The sequence below is a fragment of the Salvelinus fontinalis genome, chromosome 17 (genome assembly GCF_029448725.1).
Source record: "Salvelinus fontinalis isolate EN_2023a chromosome 17, ASM2944872v1, whole genome shotgun sequence".
NCBI classification, from domain to species: Eukaryota; Metazoa; Chordata; class Actinopteri; order Salmoniformes; family Salmonidae; genus Salvelinus; species Salvelinus fontinalis.
Window position 1 is genome coordinate 45,775,947 of NC_074681.1, and position 22,005 is coordinate 45,797,951.

General features: G+C 41.3%; 1 protein-coding gene across 4 annotated transcripts in view; it reads right to left on the minus strand.

Moving 5' to 3' along the window:
• amph (amphiphysin) overlaps positions 1-22,005 on the minus strand; it is a 146,771-nt gene that overhangs the window by 45,864 nt on the left and 78,902 nt on the right. For all 4 annotated transcript variants that reach the window (XM_055867596.1, XM_055867595.1, XM_055867594.1 and 1 more), the window contains exons 5-9: positions 19,885-19,980; positions 19,247-19,354; positions 18,747-18,832; positions 13,458-13,533; positions 2,703-2,785 (exon numbers count right to left, since the gene is read on the minus strand). In XM_055867596.1, coding sequence (XP_055723571.1) covers positions 2,703-2,785; positions 13,458-13,533; positions 18,747-18,832; positions 19,247-19,354; positions 19,885-19,980 — 449 coding nt within the window. The remainder of the gene's footprint in view (positions 1-2,702; positions 2,786-13,457; positions 13,534-18,746; positions 18,833-19,246; positions 19,355-19,884; positions 19,981-22,005) is intronic.

Here is a 22,005-nt window from a genome sequence, read left to right on the forward strand (position 1 = left end):
GGACAGAATAGCAAATAAAGATGTTTATATTGTCACATACACCGGATAGGTGCATTGAAATGTGTTGTTTTACAAGGTCAGCCATAGTAGTACGTCACTCCGGGAGCAAATTAGGGTTAAGTGCCTTGCTCAAGGGCACATCTGATCCAGAGAATGTTTGGGATGCTCTGGGTTGACGTGTACGACAGCGTGTTCCAGTTCCCGCCAATATTCATCAACTTCGCACAGCCGTTGAAGAGGAGTGGGACAACATTCCACAGGCCATAATCAACAGCCTGATCAAATCTATGCAAAGGAGATGTGTCGCGCTGCATGAGGCAAATGGTGGTCACACCAGATATTCTGATCCACACCCGTAAGTGTTTTTTAAAGTATCTGTGACCAACAGATGGATTTCTGTACTCCCAGTCATGTGAAATCCATAGATTAGGGCCTAATTAATTTATATCAATTGACTGATTTCCTTATATATTTTTTTATTTTTACCTATATTTTGACAGGGAAGACATTATTATTGAGACATCGGCCTCTTTTCCAAATGTGCCCTGTATAATACAATATAAAAATACACATTATACACAAAATAAATATATCTACACATTAAAATGCAAAACCACAAATAAATCTTAGTAAGCGCAAATAAAACATCACAAATCACCCAGAAAACATTCATCCACAAATAAGTTCCAAATCAATACTTTAAAATAGCCAGAATGGCACCAGGACATCAAGATGAAATGTATTTAGAATTTTGTTCCAGCAATACGGTGCAATAAAACTAAAAGCGGATTTACCTAGCTCGGTACAGACCCTAGGAACCTCAAGGAACCGATCCTGTAAATGGATTAGGCAACTCAGGTGTCTATACTTCAACAGCAAAGTTAGATGGAAGTTTATGAAGTAGGGCGTAGGGAGTAATGTAGAGATCTATGGGTCTTTAGTCCAGACAACCTTTTCTGCTTCCTACTGCTTAGAGAAAGGCACCATCTGTTTCTGTAGAAAAATACAACTTTAAATCTTAGCTTCTTAACCAGCTCATCTACAGTGCATTTGGAAAGTATTCAGACCCTTTGACTTCTTACACACTTTGTTATGTTACAGCCTTATACTAAAATGTATTAAATTGGTGCAGCAGTCTAAGGCATTGTCTTTCAGTGCTAGAGGTGTCACTACAGACACCCTGGTTCGAATCCAGGCTCTATCACAACCAGCGCATTAGTGGAAGTCCCATAGGGCGGCACACAATTGGCCCAGAGTCGTCCGGGTTTGGCCGGTGTAGGCCATCATTGTAAATACTGACTTGCCTAGTTAAAAGAAAAGATTAAGATGGGCAAAAGAACACAGAGAATGGACAGAGGAACTCCACCTAGAAGGCTAGCATCCTGGAGTCGCCTCTTCACTGTTTACGTTGAGACTGGTGTTTTGCGGGTACTATTTAATGAAGCTGCTAGTTTAGGACTTGTGAGGCGTCTGTTTCTCAAACTAGACACTCTAATGTACTTGTCCTCTTGCTCAGTTGTGCACCGGGGCCTCCCGCTCCTCTTTCTATTCTGGTTAGAGCCAGTTTGCGCTGTTCTGTGAAGGGAGTAGTGCCCAGCGTTGTATGAGATCTTCAGTTTCTTGGCAATTTCTCGCATGGAATAGCCTTCATTTCTCAGAACAAGAATAGACTCACAAGTTTCATAAGAAAGGTCTTTGTTTCATTAGAAAGGTCTTTGTTTCTGGACATTTTGAGCCTGTAATCGAACCCACAAACGCTGATGCTCCAGATACTCAACTAGTCTAAAGAAGGCCAGTTTTATTGCTTCTTTAATCAGGACAACAGTTTTCAGCTGTGCTAACATAATTGAAAAAGGGTTTAATAATGATCAATTAGCCTTTTAAAATGATAAACTTGGATTAGCTAAAACAACATGCCATTGGAACGCAGGAGTGATGGTTGCTGATAATGGGCCTCTGTACGCCTATGTAGATATTCCATTAACAATCAGCCGTTTCCAGCTACAATAGACATTTACAACATTAACAATGTCTACATTGTAGTTCTGATCAATTCAAAAATGTCAAAAACAAGGACATTTTTCAGTGACCCCAAACCTTTGAACGGTAGCGTAGATATTTTTTTTTATTGTGAATCACATTTTTATTTGGCGTATCCCCGACGGCATTGCGCGTACCCGGTTCTCCAGTTTGGGAATACCTGCTGTAGAGCATCTTTTGTTTCCAAAAAGAGTTCAAATTGTCAATATAAGTTATGCCAACAGAGTGGCACTAGTCTTTAAGCCAGATATGAAGAGCTAAGAGCCTGTTGAACCTTTCACAGCCGTGACCCTGCGACGTCATGGGACCAGAGATAATCGGCTGCTTTTCAGAGCCTTTTAGGGTGTTAAACAGCTCAATAAAATCCTGTTTCTTTAGCTCCGATTGACCCTTTTTGATATCATTTGATCCCACATGCACTACAACAGCCCTTGGCTCTAGTATGTATAAGCTGGAAGTAGAAACCTAAGTTTTGTTGTCCATTAGTTTACTCCAATTAGGGCAGGGGTGGTAGGGTTAGGGGAAAATAATAAAGAAGGAAAATATATATATTTTTTCAATATTTTTTGTTGTAGGTGGGATTGGAAATGATGCAGACAATTACATTGATAGAACGCATACTCTATCTGCAACATTAAAGCTGACGTATAGAAACTGCTCACCTGGGCGCTCCCTGTATGGTGAACATTTTGTCAGAGTGTTGCTCTCCCAGCTTGGTCATCACTTCATACAGCTGCTTACAGAGCTACAACAGCCAGAAGAGAGAGAGAGAGGAAAGAGAGAGACAAATGTTGATGTGATAAAGGTGTTAACGTTAGAACATCCACCTCCTTTCATTCCATGTTAGCATGGGCCTCCCACGTATCGCAATACCATATCAATATAATTGATATAAGGGGGGCCAGTTACCAATAAGTGAAATACTACTTTTATCATAGTGCCCCAATTCCGTTGCCTAGTTCCTTTCCTGTCCCATTCAGTCCAATCATAAACAACAGCCAGCAAAAAAAAGTCTGTAACTACTAAATATCAGCATGAAGTAGTCACTGTTATTTATTATTTGTATGAACTTGTATTTATTCAGCTTCGCCCAATTGAGACCAAGGTCTCATTCCCAATGGTGCCCCGGATACAAACATTTTCTCAGAAACAGGAAATATATATTTTTTTACATTACAGATTAAAAAAAGAATAAAAATAACCACAAGGTACAACCTCAATATCACCATTTTAACAAAAAAAACACCACAATCAGTCAAAACAACTGTAATCCTCAATGAATTCCTTCAACACCAGAGTCCTAAACCGCCCTAGTGGCACTAGGCAATCAAGATGCAAGGAATTTTGTAGGTTATTCCAACAATGGGGGGGCACTAAAACTAAAGGAGGATTTACCCAAATTTGTCGAGACCAGAGGGACCTCAAGAGTTAACCAATCCTGCGAGTGGGTTCGGTAGCTCATTCTTTTATACGTTAACAATGCAGTTAGGAAAGTTGGAAGCTTGTGTATTAGAGCTTTGTAAACAAAAAGGGAATAATGAAGTGATCTACGTGACTTCAATGAGGACCAGCCAACCTTTTGATACAGGATGAAGTGATAAAGCGAAGGGCACTATGGTAGACGGCATCCAAATGTTTAATAGTAGTGGCTGCTGCAATCTTGTAAATGGTGTCACCATAGTCAAGAACTGTCAGGAAAGCTGACTCTACAATCTGCTTCCTGCTACTTAGGGAGAGGCAAGATCCTTTTCTAAAAAAGAAGCCAACTTTAAATCTTTTTAACTAGCTCATCCATGTTCTTTAAAACCTCTAATGAGTCACAAACCCGGATCCGGGATCCCCCCCCATCAAAAAAGCTGACTAGCATAGCCTAGCCTAAAGCGACAGGGATATCATATAATAAATTGTTCATGAAATCACAAGTCCAAGACATGTCGACTCATAGATTACATGCAAATTAATAAACTGACCCTGGAACAGAGTGCCCGATTTCAGATTTCTCACTTCCTGACAGGAAGTTTGCTGCAACTTGAGTTCTGTTTTACTGACAGATATTATTCAAACGGTTTTAGAAACTAGAGAGTGTTTTCTATCCAATAGTAATAATAATATGCATATTGTACGAGCAAGAATTGAGTACGAGGCAGTTTAATTTGGGAACAAATTTTTACAAAGTGAAAACAGCGCCCCCATATTGACAAGAAGTTTTAAACCTTAAATCTTTGTCAATGCAGATGTCCAGAAATGTATAGGTGGGAACCCAATCAAGAGAGGAGAACCATCCAATGAATAAATACGTCATTCATCTTAAATATATTTGAGAGAATTAGAGAACATATATTTAGTCTTGCCCGCATTAAGTACAACTTTTAAACCAACCAAGGCAACAAAGTCACATAGCCTGGTCAACATTTGGGGCAATTGCAGACATAAGTGTCATCTGCGTCAAGATGAATATTACACGTTTCAACAGATAGACCAATATTATGTATATAATTAGTAAAGAGAACAGGTCCCAGCACTGACCCCTGTGGTACACCTTTTGTAATATCCAGGAAACTAGACTTGACACCATCAGAAATCACACACTCAGAGTCCCATCTGAGAGATAATTTTCAAACCACTTGCAAGAAGTCTGATCCAGGCCTATTTCAGTCATCCTTTGAATGAGAGTTTTGTATCTTAATGTGTATATTGTGTATTTTTATGTTTTTGTGATGTGCGGGGCTTTGCAAAAGAGACTTTTGTCTCAATATGACATCCGTGTTGAAATAAAGTTTTAAAAAAATCCCATCTCCTTACTGGTTTTCACAAAGATACAGCCACACGTGGTTGCTTGAAAGACAAACGAGATAATTTTTAGTTTAGTTTCAAAATAGTAACTAGGTTTCCTTTTTATCTGTGGATTAATCATCTGATTAAAGAAATACACCATTTTTTTATGAGCCAAGTCAAAATTCTACTAGAAAACAGCTAAGGGGACAATACATGATCAGGTAAAATAACAACCCAATGTTCATCTCCCAGGACAAACTGCTAGCAACAGCTATCTAGCTTTTAATGTCCATGAATGTTTTATGTGTGTTTTGACCTGTCCCCAAATTAATAAAGTTGGTTCACAGTTGGTTTTGGTATTTTAACCTGCATGTCAGGATCTCGTCTGGTCAGGATTGACAAAATCAACATGCACACAATGGCCAGTGTAGCCAAGGTGTCAGCCTCATACTACCATCCTGATCTTGGGAGCTTTCATCAATATTTATTGAACAGAGAGAGAGGATGACAGTGGGGAAAGATAGAGAGAGGTTGTGTCAAAGGGTAGTGTGCCGGATTCAAACATATGTCGACACCGTAGGCTGCGGCACAGACCGCTAGACCACCTTAGGCCACCTGCCCACTCCCTTCTGACACAAACTCTCTTCCAACTTTCCTGTCTCTCTCTCTCACTGTCTCTATTCAATAAAATAAAAAAAAATGTTGGACGACACCACATTTTCTTCTTCTACATTTCTAGAGATATCATACAGTGACTAAGTCTCGTACTACCATCCTGATCTCGTGTAGCTAAACATATGTATTAACAATGAAGGCTGTGGGCCGTATACCAACCCACGCCGACACAGTAGGTGTTCTGGCGGCAGCGGCTAAACCACCCCAGGCTACATCTCTTTAGAAATCTTGACCCCAGAGACCTCTCCTATAATAGAGTGTAAGCAACCGGTGACTCTGACTCATACTCAGAATCGGCAGATGCAGATCCTTCCAACAGTACACCTGTGCATCTTTTACATCCCGGTGCACTACAACATGGACAATATGAAATATCTAAAGTCAGTATCAAAAACATGGACTTCATCTTGAGACACAAGTGTCTTTTAAATTAATCTCGTGGACAGACGCACGCCAAATCAAATCACATTTTATTTGTCACATGCAACGAACACAAAAAGGTACCGGGAAATGCTTACTTAAAAGCCCTTAACCAACAATGCAGTTAAGAAAAATAAGAGTTAAGAAAATATTTACAACATAAAATAAAACCTATAATGAGGCTATATACAGGGGTACCGGTACCGAGTCAATGTGAAGGGGTACAGGTAAGTCGAGGTAATTACGGTAATATGTACATGTAGGTAGGGGTAAAGTGACTATGCACAGACAATAAACAGGGAGTAGGGGGGGGGGGGGGTCAATACAAATAGTCCCAGGTAGCCATTTGATTAACTGTTCAGCAGTCTTATGGCTTGGGGGTAAAATCTGTAAAGGAGCCTTTTGGACCTATGTTTTTGCGCACCGGTACCGCTTGCCATGAGAGAACAATCTATGACTATGGTGGCAGGAGTCTTTGAATTTTTTGGGGGCCTTCCTCTGCCACCGCCTGGTATAGAGGTCCTGGATGGCAGGAAGCTTGGCCCCAGTGATGTACTGGGATGTATGTACTACCCTCTGTAGTACCTTGTGTTCGGATGCCGAGCAGTTGCCATACCAGGTGGTGATTGAACCGGTCAGGATGCTCTTGATGGTGCAGCTGTAGAACCTTTTGAGGATCTGAGGCCCCATGTCAAATCTTTTCAGTCTCCTGAGGGGGAATAGGAGTTGTCGTGCCCTCTTCACGACCATCTTGGTGTGTTTGGACCATGCTAGTTTGTTGGTGGTGTGGACACCAAGGAACTTGAAGCTCTCGACCTGCTCCACAACAGCCCCGTCAATGAGAATGGTCCACGATCATTCCCTGTGTCTTGATCACATTGAGGGAGAGGTTGTTGTCCTGGCACCACACTGCCAAGTCTCTGACCTCCTCCCTATAGGCTGTCTCATCGTTGTCGGTGATCAGGCCAACCACCGCTGTGTTGTCGGCAAACTAAATGATGGTGTTGGAGTCGTGCTTGGCCATGCAGTTGTGGGTGAACCGGGTGTACAGGAGGGGACTAAGTACGCACCCCTGAGGGGCTCCGGTGTTGAAGATCAGCGTGGCAGATGTGTTGTTGCCTACCCTTACCACCCAGGGTCAGCCTATCAGGAAGACCAGGATCCAGTTGCAGAGGGAAGCGTTTATTCCCAGGTTCCTTAGCTTAGTGATGAGCTTTGATGGCACGATGGTGTTGAATGCTGAGCTGTAGTCAATGAACAGCATTCTCACATAAGTGTTATTTTTGTCCATGTGGGAAAGGGCAGTGTGGCGTGCCATAGAGATTGCATCATCTGTGGATCTGTTGGGGTGTTATGCGAATTGGAGTGGGTCTAAGGTTTCTGGGATGATGGTGTTGATGTGAGCCATGACCAGCCTTTCAAAGCACTTCATGGCGACAGACGTTAGTGCTACGGGTCGGTAGGTTTTTAGACATGTTACCTTGGCATTCTTGGGCACAGGGACTATGGTGGTCTGCTTGAAACATGTAGGTATTACAGACTTAGTCTGGGACAGGTTGAAAATATCAGTGAGTACACTTGCCAGTTGGTCAGCGCATGCTCTGAGTACACGTCCTGGTAATCCGTCTGGCCCTGTGACCTTGTAAATGTTGATCTGTCTAACCCTCCTGTTATGTTCGTTTCATGTTAATTAATTCTGTGTTCCCGGTCCAAACTGACCGCCCCATTATAGCTGATTATAAATAAATAATAATACATATATTTTCACCTAATGTTGTGTTGTGTAAATACAAATAAATCAGGGTTGTGGTCAATTCCAATTGAAGGTAGTCAATTCAGGAAGTGATTTAAATGTAAAATTCAGAAATTGAAAAACCTTTGAAATAAATAGCTCCTACTTTTCAGTTTATTCAGATGACATAAAAAAATACTATTGAATTGTAATTTCAGTTCTCTTCCTGAATGAACTGCCTTTCAATTGAATTGACCCTACCTTTAGCGGGTCGGTGCGTACCAAATGCATTCTTACAAGGCGACACTCTATCTTAACTCCACATTTACTGGATTGGTTGACCGGTACAGAAGGATTAGAAAGAAAGAAAGGCAATCAAAAGCGTTTATTTTACATCTGCGACTTTAGGTTAAATTGACTCAAACCTTGAAGTAAACGAAAAATGAATTAATGAGGCACAATTGATACTTTTCCCTGCAGAGGGCAGTCTCGAACCAGAAGCAGCTAAAATGGATGTCTGTCACCGCAAATGTTGAACTTCGAGAGAAAGATGTCAGGACACACACACACACACACCATGGGTGTAGTGAGGTTAGTGAGTAGTGAGGATAGGAATTGCGAGAGGCTATAGGGCAGGGGTGTCAAACTCATTCCACGGAGGGCCTAGTGTCTGCAGGTTTTTGGTTTTTCCTTTCAATAAAGCCCTAGACAACCAAGTGTGGGGAGTTCCTAACTAATTAGTGATGTTAATTCATCAATCAAGTACAAGGGAGGAGCGAAAACCCGCAGACACTCGGCCCCCCGTGGAATGAGTTTGACACCTGTGCTATAGAGAATAGGGTACAATTTGGGACACAACAGAACTCATATTACATTTCCATTGCCTACAAAGAATAATGCTAAAAACAACAGCTCAAATGAGTAGTGTAAGATTAATATTGGCCAAATGCAGCCAAGTCCCTTGATACACCTTAATAACACAAAGACCTTGATATTCACCAGTAATACTGCTGAATAGGTCTAATATATGGCAGTTACTGTAGTCCTTTCCCTAGACCTCAGTAAGAAAATTACAATGTGACATAACAGTGCTGTCCCTGCTAGTTGGAAATGCAGTACCTTTGAACACAGGATAATAAGTGGGTAAGTGTGAGCGAATCATGTGCTGGCCTAAAGTTATTTCAGGAAGTGAAATAAAAATGTAACTCATGAATTTAAAACATCATAATTGATGAGCATTTTCCTCAGTGCACTACATTAACGGAGTTGAAATAGCATTGAGCCAAACACAGATTGGGTTTGTAATACCAACATGTTTCAAGCAGACCACCATAGTCCCTGTGCCCAAGAACACAAAGGCAACCTGCCTAAATGACTACAGACCTGTAGCACTCACGTCCGTAGCCATGAAGTGCTTTGAAAGGTTGGTAATGGCTCATATCAACACCATTATCCCAGAAACCCTAGACCCACTCCAAGTTGCATTCAGATCCACAGATGATGCAATCTCTATTGCACTCCACACTGCCTTTTCCCACCTGGACAAAAGGAACACGTATGTGAGAATGCTGTTCATTGACTACAGCTCAGCGTTCAACACCAACACTGAGCTAAGGATCCTGGGACTAAACGCCTCCCTCTGCAACTGGATCCTGGACTTCCTGACGGGCCACCCCCAGGTGGTGAGGGTAGGTAGCAACACATTTGCCACGCTGATCCTCAACACTGGAGCTCCCCAGGGGTGCGTGCTCAATCCCCTCCTGTACTCCCTGTTCAACCACGACTGCATGGCCAGGCACGACTCCAACACCATCATTAAGTTTGCAGCCGACACAACAGTGGTAGGCCTGATCACCGACAACGACGAGACAGCCCATAGGGAGAAGGTCAGAGACCTGGCCGGGTGGTGCCAGAATAACAACCTATACCTCAACGTAACCAAGACTAAGGAGATGATTGTGAACTACAGGAAAAGGAGGACCGAGCACACCCCCATTCTCATCCACGGGGCTGTAGTGGAGCAGGTTGAGAGCTTCAAGTTCCTTGGTGTCCACATCAACAACAAACTAGAATGGTCCAAACACACCAAGACAGTCGTGAAGAGGGCACGACAAAGCTTAATCCCCCTCAGGAAATTACATTTTTTTGGCATGGGTCCTGAGATCCTCAAAAGGTTCTACAGCTGCAACATCGAGAGCATCCTGACCGGTTGCATCACTGCCTGGTACGGCAATTGCTCGGCCTTCGACCACAAGGTACTACAGAGGGTAGTGCGTACGGCCCAGTACATCCCTGGGGCAAAGCTGCCTGCCATCCAGGACCTCTACACCAGGCGGTGTCAGAGGAAGGCCCTGGAAATTGTCAAAGACCCCAGCCACCCCAGTCATAGACTGTTCTCTCTACTACCGCATGGCAAGCGGTACTGGAGTGCCAAGTCTAGGACAAAAAGGCTTCTCAACAGTTTTTACCCCCAAGCCATAAGACTCCTGAACAGGTAATCAAATGGCTACCTGGACTATTTGCATTGTGTAATCCCCCAACCCCTCTTTTACGCTGCTGCTACTCTCTGTTTATCATATATGCAGTCATTTTAACTATACATTCATGTACATACTACCTCAATAGGGCCAACAGTCTTTTTACTGTTGTTTGTATTTCTTTACTTACCTATTGTTCACCTAATACCTTTTTTGCACTATTGGTTAGAGCCTGTAAGTAAGCATTTGACTGTAAGGTCTACACCTGTTGTATTCGGCGCACGTGACAAATACACTTTGAGTTGATTTGATATGGCTGTGGAACCCTGAACCAGTATTCATCAGAGGACACAGAGTTGTACATTCAGTCCAACACAGTACTGGCATGTTTATTTCAGGTGATTTATCAAAAGGTTAACGAAAATAGCGTTAGCAGTTTCTGTCACTCTCGTGGCATTCCCCTGACTTGCCTTAGTAACATGTTCACATTGGTCTTCTGAAGCTCTATGACTATGTTCAGAATTCAATATTTCAATGGTGAAAAAAGAGAAGAAAAAAAGAGAAAAAGAGAGCTGAGAAGTTCTGGTTCACAGGCTTGCCTTTACCTCTGATATTTCCCACACACAAACAAACAAATTATGACTGACTAGCATTTCTGAAGGAAAGAGGAAGGCCTAAATTATAATGTTTCACTCTTGATCACTGACAGGAAGAGAGGTGAAATAGAGAGGTGTTATTACCGAAACTGGAGGAGCAAATAATGGAAGCTATAATGCTAGGTTTTCAGCCCATATTTGAAGTGAAAGGATTTTCATGTTCTAATTACAAGTGTTAAGTGCAGCAAAACCTTAAGGTAAACCCTTTATTTCTAGGTAAATATTTCTACATTTGATAAAAAAATGTATGCTGCTCAAGGAGACACATCTAAACGTCTTGTGTATTGACATTTTCAATTCCACATCGTGAGCTGTAATTTTCATGCTCCTTGAATCAGCTATTTGTCCATTTCCATTTTAATAAATTGTTGAATTAGTAATTTGGTGTATGTCTTAGTGAATGGTGGAAAGATATCAGAACAAAAAAATAGGCTATATGATCAAGGCTAATGTGATATGATGTAAGCCCACAATTAGGCTATAGAAGTAAAGAGCGGTGATGATTGTTTTGGAAAACAAGAATTACAGTTACTTGCTCATCTTCACTGTCTGGTGCTTGAGGTTGGTCAAGCGGTTAGGGCTGCCTCACTGAGAATGTATGCAATCTCCTGTCTGCGTGGGATCTAATCCTGCCTGAGGCGGCAGGTAACCTAGTGGTTAGAGCGTTGGGCCAGTAAACGAAAGGTTGCTGGGTCGAATCCCTGAGCTGACGAGGTAAAAATGTGTCGTTCTGATCAAGGCAGTTAACCCACTGTTCCCCGGTAGGCCGTCATTGTAAATAAGAATTTGTTCCTAACTGACTTGCCTAGTTAAATAAAGGTTACACACACTATGTTCCCTCTGTCTCCCAGCTCTCTTCTGTATAAAATGAACTTCAAAAGAATAGTGGGAAGAAAAAGTATGTGAACCCTTTAGAATTACCTGGATGTCTGCATAAATTGGTCATACAATTTTATCTGATATTCATCTAAGTCACAAAAATAGACAAACACAGTCTGCTTAAACTAATAACAGACAAACAATAATAATTTTTCATCTATTTATTGATCACACTGTGTAAACATTCACAGTGCAGGTTGGAAAAAGTATGTGAACCCATGGATTTAATAACAGGTTGACCCTCTGGCAGCAATAACCTCAAACAAACGTTTTCCGTAGTTGCGGATCAGACCTGCACAACGGTCAGGAGGAATTTTGGACCATTCCTCTTTACAAAACTGTTTCAGTTCCACAATATTCTTGGGATGTCGAGGTTATGCAAAAGCATCTCAATCGGGTTGAGGTCAGGACTGACTGGGCCACTCCAGAAGGCTCATTTTCTTCTATTCAAGCCATTCTGTTGTTGATTTACATCTGTCAAATAGGTTGTTGTCCTGTTGCATCACCTAACTTCTGTTGAGCTTCAATTGGCGGACAGATAGCCATACATTCTCCTGCAAAATGTCTTGATAAACTTGGGAATTATTTTTCTGTCGATGATAGCAAGCTGTCCAGGCCCTGAGTCAGCAAAGCAGCCCCAAACCATGACGCTCCCTCCTCCATAGTTTACAGTTGGGATGAGGTTTTGATGTTGGTGTGCTGTGCCTTTTTTTCTCCACACATAGTGTTGTGTGTTCCTTCCAAACACCACAACTTTAGTTTAATCTGTCCATAGAATATTTTGCCAGTGGCGCTGTGGAACATCCAGGTGCTCTTTTGCGAACTTCAGACATGCAGCAATGTTTTTTTGGACAGCAGTGGCTTCTTCCGTGGTGTCCTCCCATGAACACCATTCTTGTTTTGTGTTTTATGTATCGTAGACTCGTCAACAGAGATGTTAGCATGTTCCAGACATTTCTGTAAGTCTTTAGCTGACACTCTAGGATTCTTCTTAACCTCATTGAGCATTCTGCGCTGTGTGCTCTTGCAGTCATCTTTGAAGGATGGCCACTCCTAGGGAGAGTAGCAACAGTGCTGAACTTTCTCCATTTATAGACAATTTGTCTTACCGTGGACTGATGAACATCAAGGCCTTTAGAGATACTTTTGTAACCTTTTCCCGCTTTATGCAAATCAACAAATCTTAATCTTAGGTCTTCTAAGATCTCTTTTGTTCGAGGCATGGTTCACATCAGGCAATGCTTCTTGCGAATAGCAACATCTAATTTTGTGAGTGTTTTTTATACGGCAAGGCAGCTCTAACCAACATCTCCAATCTCATCTCATTGATTGGACTCCAGGTTAGCTGACTCCTGACTCCAATTAGCTTTTGGAGAAGTCATTAGCCTAGGGGTTCACATACTTTCCCCAACCTACACTGTGAATGTTTAAATGATGTATTCAATATAGACAAGAAAAATAAACTAATTTGTGTGTTATTAGTTTAAGTACACTGTGTTAGTCTATTGTTGTGACTTAGATGAAGATCAGATCAAATATTATGACCAATTTATGCAGAAATCCAGGTAATTCCAAAGGGTTCATTTTCTTTTTCTTGCCACTGTATATATGTTTGGCTACACTAAGCAGACTGTAGATGAACATTCAGAGACACCCATGGTAAACCTCATGGTATATCATCATACTGAACTGTACTTTATCCCTTGTGTTGATGCAATGTCAGAAGAAAGAGACCCAACCTTCAAAAGCACCACCCACCACATAAAGCAAATAGCCTTGAGAGTTTCTATTTTTGTTACTTACCACAGAGATTTCCCGATGGAATTTGGCCTCCAGGTTCGTCACGTTCTTGAATGTGTTCACGTAAAAACCAACTCGGCTAGAAAAGGGGGAAAACACATCTGTTACCATGGTGAAGTTTTTTCAACAACAAACATCTTAATTTAAGGCCCTAACAGAGCTCTTAAATTATGGAAGTCATTTATGAATTGACAGCCTCAGCTGTAAGGCTAATAACGCTGTTAGACTAAAGAATTCCATACATTCGAATGAACAGTTCCCATAACAATATACTTTTCAAAAAAATAAAACCATATCAAACTGGTGGTCAGAGATACAAAACGCTGTTTAACTACAGTCCCTACACATGGTTATTGCCTTCTAGGGAGTTTCCTGGCCACTGTGCTCTTTGGGATTTGAGGCTGGGTATCTGTGAAGCACTTTGTGACAACTGCTGATGTAAAAAGGGCTTTACAAAATACATGATTGATTGATACAGTGTTTACCAACCAGTATGCAAAATGTCAGATATGTATTTTAAATTGCGATCTGTTGCTGCGATTTAGGTGAACTCCGAGCACATCTTTCATCTGAACACATAAGCAATAAGTGCCAATTTCAGAAAAAGGTCAACCAAAGTGTACAGCAAACATTGTGTTGTCCTTGTGAGGATCCTCTCTCTGCAATGCCCTCTAGCACTGCTCAACTCGTGTCAGTTTGCAATGAAGCAGGCAGGAGACCTGTGGTCATTCATTCATTCACACGCACAAACACATACAGGGGTTGAACTGATTCTGACACATATCCTGAACACATACTGTAGCTCAGCTGTTGAAGCAGATGTTTTAACACAAGGATGACTGTCATTATAATGATAGCGCTACAAATAAAAGCACGGCAATTCCCACCCATGAGTAGAGCAGTGCTAGAGGGCATTGTAGAGAGAGGATGCCTCTCATTGGACAGATTAGGTAACCACGGCTTCAAGCATTCCTCTCCAGTGAGCAGCCAGTGTGCTGCTTGCTGCTGCTCAAGATGGCAACACACATACACAGGGGCGGACTTTGTGATTTGTAGGCCCCCATGACTGTTTAACAAAATCATGGCTACTGAAAGAAGAGCTGTTCGGAACTGGCTCTTTGAAAATAATTAAAATGCCCTTCACTAGTAAAGGTCTTTACATCACCACATCATTTCAACGGAGGGACAAACCATTTTTTGTTGTTGTTGAAAGCAATTTGTGGGCCAGCAGAAAGGCAGTTATTTTTGAATACGATAGGTCCATTATCATTTCTACATACATTCTATCTGTCACGTTCCTGACCTGTTTTCTGTTAGTTTGTGTATGTGTTAGCTGGTCAGGACGTGAGTTTGGGTGGGCAGTCTATGTGTTCTGTTTCTATGTTGGTTTAAGGGTGACCTGATATGGCTCTCAATTAGAGGCAGGTGGTTTTCATTTCCTCTGATTGAGAGCCATATTAAGGTAGGTGTTTTCACACTGTTTGTTTGTGGGTGAATGTCTCCTGTGTCTGTGTGATGTTACGCCACATGGGACTGTTTCGGTTTTGTTTGTTCGGTTTATGTAGTCTGTTCCTGTTTTCATGCGTTCTTCGTTATACGTAAGTTCTTATGTTCAGGTGCGTCTACGTCGTTTGTTGTTTTGTAGTTATTCAAGTATAGTTCGTTTTCTGTCTATGTCGTGTCTTGTTTAAATCAATAAATCATGTCATCATACCTCGCTGCATATTGGTCTTCAGATCCCTCTCTCCTCTCCTCGTCTGAGGAGGAGGAGGATTTAGAGTATCGTTACACTATCTGGTTTATTTCTTATTCATATTTTTTAAACTGCATTGTTGGTTAGGGGCTTATAAGTAAGCATTTCACTGTTTTCGGCGCGTGTGACTCTTAAAATGTGATCCGATTTTAGATTTTTAACCATTCTAGCACAGATACAAACTGCAACCAAGTTTCTATGTTCATAAGGCTAATAAGAAAATATTTTAAATTACTTGAATATGGGAAAGGTGTAACCATTTTTATTTGCTTCCAAAAGTGTGTGAAATGCATCAGAAAAGGTATTGGATAGACCGTCAGGTAATAATTGTGTGTGTAGAATAAAAGATATGCATTATTTTCAATTGCGGTTTTGTCACACTCCCTTCTAACGTGTCCTGCGCAGCTTGTAAGCATTGTAGAGGGAAATAGAAAGTCTTAGCTCTTTCTATTACTGTATCTATTATTAAATTAAATTATGCCAAGTTCACGAGGCCCCCTGATGACGTGAGGCCCTAGGAAAATGGCTGAGTTGCCTAATGGTAAGTCTGCCACTGCGACGCACACCCGCAGCACATTTAGTTGCTACAGTGCATTCGGAAAGTATTCAGAAGCCTTTCACATTTTCTACATTTTGTTACATTTCAACCTTATTCTAAAATGTATTAAATATATTTTTTCCTCATCTCTACACACAATACCCCATAATGACAAGGTAAAAACAGGATTGTAGATTTTTTTGCCAATTTCTAAAATTTAAAAAAATTAAATATCACAGTATTCAGACCCTTTACTTAGTACTTTGTTGAAGCACCTTTGGCAGCGATTATAGCTCTAAGCTTGGCAAACCTGTATTAGGGGAGTTTCTCTCATTCTTCTCTGCAGATCCACTCAAGCTCTGTCAGGTTGGATTGCTCAGTTTGGCAGAGGCGTCCAGCTCTAGGAAGAGTCTTGGTGGTTCCAAAGTTCCTCTATTTAAGAATGATGGAGGCCACTGTGTTCTTGGAGCTTCAATGCTGCAGAAATGTGTTGGAACCCTTTCCCAGATCTGTGCCTCGACACAATCCTGTCTCAGAGCTCTACAGACAATTCCTTCGACCTCATGCCTTGGTTTTTGCTCTGACATGCACTTTCAAACCTGGGACCTTTTATAGACAGGTGTGTGACTTTACAAATCATGTCCAATCAATTGAATTTACCACAGTTGGACTCAAATCATTTTTTTTCCCGCTTTGTCAATATGGGGCATTCTGTGTAGATTGATGAGGGAAAATAATTATTTGAAACTTTAATGAAGTTCATTCATGAATAATGAGTAATCTTCAGTAGAGTAATTGCACTTCAATTAAGGTCTTCAACTTATTGTTAACCATTGAGATCCTTGATCTAGAGTCCAGATACGCAAACATCTTTAACTTAAGAACAATCAGAATCAACTAAAAGCACTTGATTAAGGTACAGTATACTGTATGTGCTTTGATAATGCTAGACAGTCACACCTAACAATGTGAACCTGTCAATTACATAAGAGGCAGCATGTGACCATCCTAATGGCAAAAACAGATTATAGTAACCAGTTGTACAGTCATTGCCTGAATTAAATCAGAATGCTCGATGTTAATCACTACTCCAATCTCCAGGCATTCAATGTTCAAAAACATCTAGAATGTTTCCCCAAAGATTTTCACTTAAGGAAATCCAATCCCACAGCTTTCGTATATTTAGAATATGGTCCTCCTTATGTATATTTTTTAAAGGATTTTTGTCAGTACAGCGGGAAATGTAGATGTAACAGTTTAACTTTAGTCCGTCCCCTCGCCCCGACCCGGGCGCGAACCAGGGACCCTCTGCACACATCAACAACAGTCACCCACGAAGCATCGTTACCCATCGCTCCACAAAAGAGCAAGGGGAACCACTACTTCAAGGTCTCAGAGCAAGTGACGTCACCGATTGAAAGGCTATTAGCGTGCACCACCGCTAACTAGATAGCCATTTCACATCGGTTACATAGAGAGGGTGGCCGAAATGGGTCTGGAACCTCTGTCTATAGGGAACATATGTGGTCCGCAATCGGGAGCTTAGACCGCTACACCAGATCCACTACACATGTAGTTATTTTTATTGGCCTGTCTTAAATCTGGATATGGCAAATACCTCTTAACTTCTAGAGAGATTTTGGAAGACAGGTCTCTTTCGTTAAATAGACAGTTATATTAACAGTCCAATTCATTGCACAATAGCAGTTGGCTCCATTTGGCAACCTAGCTAGTCACCATCTGGTTAGGCGTTTCCCTACTCACAAGGCTATCCTGCTTAGCCTTCTGTGTGAGACTGGCTACCTCATTGATAAGGAGGGAAAACAACATGTTATATGAACATTTTGAGGACACCTGCACACACAAAACAAAATGGACATTATCTCTCCCCCAGAACAGATCAAATTCCCTAACACCTTATCTCACCACTAGTTTAACTGCATGTCCCTCTATCTGACAGAAACAGAGATCGACTGAAAGGAAATCTGATTTTATTATTGGGATTCTGTCAGGCCATTCTGCCAGGCCCCTAAGTCTGAACGCACCATGATAATATTATTATGCTGTGTTGAATTCTATTTTTTCATCCTAATGGTGGTGCTTAGACTGAATCTCGCAATCTAGGAAATACTCATATTTAGGGCTTTCTATAGCTGTAAGGCCACAATTCATTGTTTCCATTCACATTTCATCATGAGATGTCCATCATGACTGTCATTCACACACAGGAAAAGTACATCAGTATAATATACTATTCTAAAAGAACGTACGATAGACAGACAAACACAGACACAAGCTAATACCTTGGCTACAATACTGATCATATCAACAGTTTTAAACTAGTGCATTTTCTGGGAATAATCTCCTGGTCTAGGCATATCTATGGAGACTTGATGACTCATGGATATACATTGACCTCATCAAAAGATCCCTAGAGACTGACAGAGAGAAATAAAGGCATCTAGAGTCACATCTCGACTGTGAGTCACCTAAGAACCATAGAAGAAATCTTGGGCTGCGTCCCAAAAGGCACCATATGCACTACTTTGACCAGGGCCCACATGTAGTGCACTACGCACTGAATAGGGTTCCATTTGGGATGGATCTAAAATGATTAACACATTTTCATTCATGAATTTAAAGGATTTGTATATTAAAGCACCTAGAGTAGAACAATAACAATACAAAAATAACACTGCATAATAGTACTGTAGTATATATATATATATATATTTTTTTTACAGTTCCCGAAACCATTAGTTTTGATTTGTAATTGACCATGGGAAGAGGAGCTACAGCGTAAAGACCACAACGTTGGTTTATCTATGAGCGTTTTAATTAGGGTCGTATTAATTAGTGCACAACGTACCAAAACATTTTGCAACGGAATATAAAAACAGCGTTTCTTATTGGACAAATCAGGTAGGCCCCTCTCCATATTGGCCCATTTCCTTCCATTTGGCGCCTAGTGAATGTGACTCAGGTGTTGATTTCAGTTTACCTGTCCCAGAGAGTTGGTAGCTCGTCCTGCAGATCAACATTGAGCTCATCAAACACCTTCTGGGCTTTTTTCAACTCATCCTCTGCCTGAAGAGAGAAATACATAACGAGGGGGGAAATGTTAACATCTCTTTCCTGCCATAACCAGCACCTTGAAGATGAACTGCTTTGCACAAGGATCCTCTTTTACACTTGATACACAGTACTTTACCTGTTGTGTACTGTCATGATGCTCTTAGAAGACTGCCATAAGAATTACATAACATGACGTACAGTAGGTCAACGAACACCCACTTTCAATTATGGTTGGAGACTAGGTTGTTGTTAAACGGCTCTAGTCTGATTGTTGGGTTTACATCACAAAACTAATGGAAAGGTGAACTATTATAGCATATGAGGTATTTTCGTTTTCGTAAAAGGGTTGCGTTTCTCAATCATTCTTCACCACAACGGTAAAGGCGGACAGAATCGCACATTGTTGTATTACTGCATAGGACTTACCTTGGAGACCTTCCGATCACTTCTATTGACCACCGCCTGAATGGTCTCGAGGTGGTGCCGTGCACTATCGTAGTCAATTAGCTTTCTGCTTCTTTTCGCCACACGGATCTGATGGTGAATAATTACCACACGGACCGGCCTTTAATACAATACAGTAGTACACAAAGTCCTTCCCCTAAGCAAAAGTTCCAAGCATAAAGGTGTCGACCTGTCTGAGTCTGCGTCCCAAATGGCACCATATTCCCTTTGTAGTGCACTACTTCTGACCACAGACCATTGGGCCCTGGTCAAAAGGAGTGCACTACATAGGGAATAGGGTGCCATTTGGGATGCACCCTGAGCCACAGGGACAAAAGCCTGAAATCTCTCCAGGTCTTTGAGACCGTGAGCATATTACGAATATGCAGGAAGAGATTAACCTAGTCAAACTTCTCACCAAATAGCTAATTTATTACAAATAGTGCTGTACTATAAACAATATTGGATAAATAAATGACAAAAACATAGCTAGTGTTTCAACATTTATCAATTTGATTGAGTTGGTTAAAGGCAAGAGTCAACTCGTGTAGCCAAGGACTGCTATTCGTTTCCATGACGACAGAGCCAAAGCTAAGCTGTTTTTATGCAGTACACTGTACCTTGAGGTCGGGGAACTGTTGCAGGTACGTGTCCAGTGTGATAAGCGAGGAATCAACCAGCTTCTGATGGAAGTCCTCCCATAAGACATCACAGTTCTAAAAGAGAGACACATTTCAGTTAGCCAGATGCTGAACAAGATGAGAACACGGTAGCTAAATCAGAGTCATATGGTGTAATATACAGTCTACCTACATTTAAAGGGACAACGTTTTAGACATTATTAGAACTCGAAAGTAGTCTAATGTCAAGATGAAACCACATCCCATGACACCGGTTATGTAGATCCAGTCATATTCCTCCACCACAAATGAATAGAAAATAGAAATAAACCAAGAAGTTAGACGGCGCTAATCTTTTCTAATCATTTGGGATTGAGGCATAAACAGTTGCTGCGTCTACACGACCTACGGCAACATGTCTACTTTTGAGATCTGAAAACATCTGACAAAACTTTAATAAAAGAGTGAAATGGCCCTCGAAAGCAGTATCTGCATTATGCAAAGGCGCATTTAGTGCATTTAGCTTGCAATTGTAACAGTATAACTTTAGTACGTCCCCTCTCCCCGACCCGGGCGCGAACCAGGGACCCTCTGCACACATCAACAACAGTCACCCACGAAGCATCGTTACCCGTCGCTCCACAAAAGCCGCGGCCCGTGCGGAGCAAGGGGAACCACTACTATAAGTCTTAGAGCAAGTGACGTCACCGACTGAAAGGCTGCTAGCGCGCACCACCGCTACCTAGCCAGCCATTTCACATCGGTTACACAATAGTGTACATACATATTCAATTCATTTTTCTATTTTTGTCTCATGTTCCAGAATCACACACTCAGTGTCCCTGTTTCCACAGACTCCCAAAGGGTTTGTCTTCATGTATGTTGTGGAGCCACTTTATGGGGTGATGTTAGTGCCAATAGATTCAACTCCATCACAGCGATTGTATCCCTGTGATAAAGAAAACCATCGGCACAGAGGACTCGGGAGAGAATTACATTTTAATTCGCTTTTTGTTCACACAATGATGAAGGGGGTAAATTAAAAGGTGGATGCTAAATACAAGATGTTCTTCCTGCAAACAGATGTGTGATGAATTAACATACAGTGCCTTCAGAAAGTATTCACACCTAGGGCTGTTGCGGTGACCGTATTACCGCCACCCTGGCAATCACGAGTCATGAAGGCGGTCAAATTCCACGTGACCGTTTAGTCACTGTAATTAGGCTTCTCCAAGCTCTGATGCTACTCTGATGGTCATTAGTAGCCTGCCAAACGTGCTAACTGCCTGGTACTCAGCACTTTAATGTCCCTTTAATCAGTCTGACATCAATGTAAATGTCATCGAAAATCTAATCAAACACTTCATGAGAGCCCATGAGCTCATGTTGCGCACCATTTCTATAGGCTCTGCAATTGAGCAAGAAAACATAGTGATGGCCTCTATTAAAAATAGAAGGATCCCATCAGCTTTCTATAGGCTAGGCCTACTATATTTATTCCCCAACTTTCCATATATTAAGCACATTGCTTATCTTTACAACGGGAGTTTAGCCTTCCTGGCTGGCATGAAAATAAACCACGGGAAAAGCGTCCTCCATTCGCTATTTAAGAGCATAGATGACATGTATTTTTCCCCCCTGGCCCTGTTTCGAAACAGGTGCATGATAATGGTCCATTCTAAATCAAAACAAATTTCACACATATACTATTTAGTATATTTAAAGACAAGATTAAATCAAGAATAGTCTGATGGGTGACAATATTAGCCTACGACTTGTGAATTTTATATTATCACTTGTGAATGATGCCCAGTGTAAGGCAAGAAACAATGCTCTTTTCCCCCCTAAACTTTTTTGAATCATAGTCGTACACCTCATGTAGCCTAGCCCAGCCCATAGGCCTATATGTTTTGATAAGGTTTGTCTCACAACTAAAGTGGCCAAATAACTTCTTAAAATTAAGCACGTTAATCCGCTTGGGGTGTAAAGCCTAACTGGGATACATAAGCAGTGCGTGAGTTTCAAGTTTGGGTGAAATAATTTCACCATAAAAATGCACCGTTATAATAAAAGCATTACATGCATAATCACATTTGCGGTCACTTTTGATAATGGTATTTT